At 40.1% G+C, this 6,000-nt stretch overlaps 1 protein-coding gene across 1 annotated transcript in view; it reads left to right on the top strand.

Moving 5' to 3' along the window:
- The window catches only part of IPO7 (importin 7), a 2,167,557-nt gene that overhangs the window by 1,991,017 nt on the left and 170,540 nt on the right, over positions 1-6,000 (top strand). The window contains exon 17 of the mRNA XM_044059282.1: positions 242-337. Coding sequence (XP_043915217.1) covers positions 242-337 — 96 coding nt within the window. The remainder of the gene's footprint in view (positions 1-241; positions 338-6,000) is intronic.

The following is a 6,000-nucleotide window of genomic DNA, read 5'->3' as shown; positions in this document are numbered from 1 at the left end:
ATCCATTCAAAAGGGTTGTGAAATGTTTTAAGATATGGTATGTTAGTGTATTATTTGGAGAAGAGCTTTGTCGAAGTTTGTTTAATATAGCCATTAAGTTTTTTATACAGGATGTCTCATTTGTAAACCTGATACAGTAAATGGTTTGCGTATGTCTGCATTTCGTATTATAAAACTATTGTAAATGGGAGTTTTAAAATTTATTTTCAGGTAATTAAAATTAATTTTAACTCCCTTTCAGGTTTTGACAGGTGTTGCTGGTGAAGATGCAGAATGTCATGCAGCTAAACTATTAGAAGTAATTATCCTGCAGTGCAAAGATCGAGGAATTGATCAGGTTGGTGAGGCTCTTCCTGTTTTAACTTTGTAGCTGACGTCATGTTTTTAAAATTGGTAACTAATGAACCTGGAGGTTTAAAGCATCTGTGTCTCCATCTCAGCATTAATCCTGTTTCAAGTTTAGAACTTGAAAATCCAGTTTTGGATCTGTTTGAACAAGTCCATTCTCGCCAAATTTTGGATTGTCACTATTCAGTCATTTCTCTTTCTGGGCAAGGATAACTGGATGTGCTTGATAGACATTTAGGATGTGTGCTATCACATAAAGATGTTCGGACGACCCATATAGTACTTGTGCTCCCAGCCAGTTATTACTAATTCAAAGTTCTGCCCTTTGGTCTCACCATAGCACCCAGGGTGTTCAAATGTGTGGCAGTAGGAGCAGCTCACTTGAGACTGCAAGGATTCCGGGTGTTTTCCTACCTAGACTGTCATTAGCATCCTGACCAGGCATCAGTTAAGGGCAAGAGATCAAGTTCTCCAGACATCATGTCACAGTTTATGGTTATCCCCAGATGAAAAGTCTCAACTGGAACCAACTCAAAAATTGGGATTCATAGGATATTTTTGCATCACCAACTCCATGATAGTTTCATTGCCTCCCTCAAGGGTTCAGACTATAAGATCACAGGTTAGAAAAATCTGCAGTACCAAGATCTCAGCCCACTTGGTCCTTCAAGATCTAGCATCAGTGTCAGCAGTCATAACACTAGTACCTTTAGCCAGATTTTATATTAGAATTCTACGGTGGATACGAAAAAAAGAGGCACAGCAAAGTAGAACTTCATACAAATAAAAACTAAAAGTTGAACATACCCATATAACAGTAGATTTAATACAAACAGCAAAGCCTTCGGTTTCACAAACAACCCTTCATCAGTGCAAGTTAAAATCACTCAAACAGTCATTAAATACTCATCCTGAACAGCAAAGCCAATAGTAACCTAAAACCAATTATACAGTCCACTTAAAAACTAATCATTATGAGCAGTTTATGCATAAGGACAGGTGGTTACAGTTCGATTAATACCTGGTGGGGGTGGTCAGCCTTCACACTTAGAATCCATTCATGCTCTTTAAGTTCAAGCCTGTTATTTAAATCACCACCCCTTATGTTCCCATTAACCAAACCTACCACCCTAAAATTAAAAATGTTTAGGGTCATTGTCACTAATGTGTTTAGCTAATGCATTAGGCAAAACTTTTCTCATCTCCGACTTGTGTTCAGTTATCCTATCTTTTAATTGTCTAGTGAACTTGCCAGCATAATAACCTGGACATACTTCACAAGTAGCAAGATATACAACATAAGTAGAATTGCAAATGGCAACATTTTAAAATGCACAGTTTCATACAGACTCTTCAGAGGTGACCTCTGTCTGTCATACAAGGCGATCACAGACCTCACCTTGATGGGACTGCTGCATATCTGCAAGTCAAGCTCCACTCAAGTAACTCGCACGCGCAGCCTCATCCTGGTCTGTGACTTAACGGGACAGATGTGTCCCAGAGACTCCCCCATCTATGGAATAGACTCCCTCTCCGCATCAAGCAGATAACCTCTTTACCCCTTTTTAAGCACAACCTAGATAACTGAATGGGAAACAGAATTATACCCCTGGGATTCCACCCATGTCCCTGCTGGACAAGGTATCGGGTGCTTGCTTGTTTAAACATGGGCTAAACTGTTGGATGGGCTTATAAAGGCCTGAGGGCCAATACCTAGTAACCTCCTATGGTAATAAACCTTCGTAACAGGATGTGTGAAACTCCAATCCTTATTAAAGGAATTACAGCAGGAACAGTTATAGTAGTGATAAGTGCCAGTCTTATTAAACTGTCTAGATGTTAGTGTTTAGTATGCTTATAGCATAAAATCTGTTAAGCGTGCACAATTGCAATAAGCAAATATAGGCTTAATACCCACAGTCTTTTAATTCTGGCATAGCGTTCAAAATGCCCCAATTATCCATAGTTTTCCTCACCACATCGCTACACCTGTAAGTGGTGGAATGACTTAGTGTCTGACTGGAATCAGAGCCATTCATTTATCTCGTACCACTCGCGTAGCCGAGGGCATTTGCCCCCATGCATCTTGTAGACATTGTAAAATTGTGACAGAGGTGTCTAGTGTTGGAGACTGCCAAGTTTAATACAAAAGTTATGATATGGCATTTTGATGAAAGCATGTCTATGTTTTAAGTGTGGTTAAGAGGTTAAATAGAGGAGGGTTTAGAGTGAAAGGTGAGTTTGTAGGTGGCTGTTTAGTCATGAATGAAAAATGAGAGATGGAAAAAAACAGATTAATAGTTAGAGCAGTATGATTTGGGGAGTGAGCAGGAACAATATGGATTTTAAACAAATTTTGTCTCATTTAAAACTTGACTAGCAATATTAATAATGGACGCAGGAGCAACAGTGCCAGATTCCAGACTTTCCATAAGTGCTTTAAGCTCGCTAGTTATTTTTAATATCTTAAATATTTTATTTTCAAATTATTCATTGATGATAAGCACTTTTCTTGCTTTTCTGCAGAATAGTAGAGTAAGGTCATACATGTGAGTGTTTCTAAGATGTGAGTGTTTCTAAGAAATGGGTTGTATGCTTGTTTGCTAGTGCATCTTCAGCCTTCCAAAAATTCTCTGCACCCACATTTGGAGCACATGCTAGAATCTCTTGGGTTAGAAGGCTTGCGTTCCATACAATCACTGTTTGGTATGCGCTGTTAAAATTGTATATTGCCAAAGTAAAACATGTTGTTGCAGTCCACAAAAAAGTTGTTCTCCAGCTATCTTGGCAGGACCATTATCCATTTTGCCTGTTGTACTTGTATCCTTTCTACAAAGATCCCCAACTGATGATGCTGCCACTGCTTGTTAGTGTTGTATATAGTCACTTACTGAAGAAGGGGCCCCATCTAACATAGTGCTTCAGAGGTGCACTTCACTGAAGCTCTTGGCAGAGTTCCAGCAAGAAGCTCAAGGGCCATTTATCTCAGTTTCTTGAATGAGGTAAAGTGACTCTGACTTCAGCAGGACATCTTTCCTGATGGTCTCTAAGACTGATGTCTACTGTTTAGGTAGTATTTTTTTTCTCTCTGGGCTTTATTTACCAAGCAGAGCTGATATGGCTTCTCTTTGCATAAATAGTAGACTGTACAAAGACATGCATCTGGCGTGTTTCTCCCCAGGCGTCTGCTGAAAATTGGCTATGTTCCAAGTTGGACTTTCCCAGTAAACAAATGTTAAGTAGGTTAATTATCAGAGACCATCCCACTTTTCATTGCCCTTTGTTAGAGGTTATTGTGATCCCACAGTAGCCTCCATCTCAATCAGTAAAGTTCAAACTGAGTGTTTTTCTAGTTCTGTGCTGCTTGAAAAGTTTTCTGTAATGTTTTATTTTGTGCTGTAAAAAGGGTTAAACTGTTCTCCATCCCTGTTTTCCTTTTCTTGAGGTTTATCAACTTGTGGCTTACATTTCAAGAATGCTTGTGCTTGCCTGACGATTGTGGGTAGGGCAAGCACAGTTCTGAGTGTTGCAATTCTGAAAGCTGGCAGCTTTGACACTCTACTCTGCCTTTTGATTTTGGGCTCCACTATAGGTTGACTTGTATTTTAAGTACAGATAACTCATAGACGATCAGAACATTTGTTTCTCCTATCAATGGACAAGGATGCTAAATCTGAATTTGTGGTTACTTTTCCATCCATTTTAGGTTAGAGTAGTGTAAGAGGAGTACTTTGCTTTGTGGAGAGGAATATTCCGAGGTGGTTTTCTCTGATGCATATTTTTCTCCTTGATCCATATGTGGATCTTTTGAGCAGATGTTTATGCCCCAGTTGGACTTGCAGATGTGCAGTAGGTCTAATAGGATATGGTCCATTGTGTATGTGAGGCAGTGATTGTCCTTTGGTAGCATGTATGAAGCCAAGAAGAGAAACAAAGCTTTGAGGTGTTGTGCTTGCTTATGACTTGAGCCCTCGATTTTCTTAGCTAGAAAGTATTGTAGGCATTCAAGTTGTTTTGAATGTTTGGACAGGTTTTATGGCCCCTTCAGTATGTACTTGTTGACTGGCTTTAGTGTGGAATTATCACAGTTCTGTACCTGGATGCAGTACCCTTAGTAATAAGCTGTGCAATGAAAAAGCACATTTTTACAATAGTGGATACATGGTGATTGAAGGCCAGTTGTCAACCTATGCTACCAGGTCCCTAAACAATGGATCAGTTTTCAGGTTGGTTGTCAGTGTGATAGTTACTGGGGATATCTTGCCTGCTGAAGAATACTGTTATTCATTTCTTGGCATTTAGTTTTAGTCCATGGTTTTAACACCAGCTATTGGTTTGGGAATGACCCTCTTGGGAGGATCTTGGTGCCTTTTTGGGGAGGTTATGATGCCAAGTTTAGTCATTTGCAGACTTGGTTAGCCACAGGCTAACAGCTTTGACCTTTGAGAAGTAAATGTCAAAGGAGTAGCCCAGGGACTGACTCCTTGGGCATACTGCTAAGGACAAGTTTTGTGGAGGTGATAGAGCAGCACAATCTAATTTCCTAGGTTTTACATGTCGGCAAGTTTGCTATCATTTACATAGGAATTAACGTTTAGCCTGGATAGTTTTATATCCAGTACCAAAGTGTGAGATGGTGTCACACACCTTTGTGAATTTTAGATATGCAGTGCTTACTGATTTGCCATCCATTGCTTCAGTAGCTTTGAAGGTGTCAACCAGGTTAAGTAGGCATGATTTGCCCTTGATAAATCTAAGCGGACTTGTAGCATAGTTTGTTGGTTATTTATGTCCTTGTTAATTCCATATTGATCCTTTCCATGGCAAGGCTGGTCAGACTTGTGGATCCACAATTTCCCGGGTCCATTGTCCCACTTTTGTGCAAGAGTAGGACAGTTTGCTGTCCTCCACTCATCTGGCACTCAGACTGTTTAGAGGCTGTGTGGTCTCTGTTGGGGGTCTAACCGGTCCTGTTTCAGATTGGCCATTAAGCAGTCCAGTATGTTATCTGATCCCATAGAAGCAGAGTTTAGCCTTTGGTGCCTTGAAGAAATGAAAGTCCTGTCATTTCAAGAAAGCTCTGGACAGAGTGAGTGATAAATACGTAGAATAGTAAGATGGGTAGATGGGCAGTTTGGATTCTTGTCAAGGTGTAGCATGAAGTTTGCAGTGATAGATACTGGAGAAGAGGCTAGAAATGAGTAAAGAAAACAGCTGGGCATTTCTAGACTTGGAGGAAGCATATGACAAGATCCCAAGAAAGCCGGTTGGGGCAGTCCTGTGGTGGTACAAAGTCCCGGAAACATTGGTAGAATTAATGCAAGCTATTTACTAGGACTCAATGACTCTAGTATGAACAGTGTTTGGTCTCAGAAGGGTTCCCATTTGGAGCATACATCAGTGTTCATCACTGAACCTAGTGCTGTTTTATACTGGTGATGGGCTACCTCAGCAAAAAGGTTGGAGGAAGAATGATCAACAGAGTTGCTGTGTGCAGACTGTGGCATTACAGGCAGACTCTCTGCAAGAATTTCAGCAAAAGATAAGGGAATGGAATGAAAAAATGAAGGCAAGTGGGATGAAATTGCATACAGATAGTTGTAATTGCAGCAAATGGAGGATTAAAAGAAGCTGACAATTGAGATATAAAGG

The sequence above is a fragment of the Protopterus annectens genome, chromosome 17.part0, assembly GCF_019279795.1.
Source record: "Protopterus annectens isolate FY-2018-M chromosome 17.part0, PAN1.0, whole genome shotgun sequence".
NCBI lineage: Eukaryota > Metazoa > Chordata > Ceratodontiformes > Protopteridae > Protopterus > Protopterus annectens.
The sequence above is the reverse complement of the archived record's forward strand: the minus strand, read 5'-3'. Positions and strand labels throughout refer to the sequence as shown.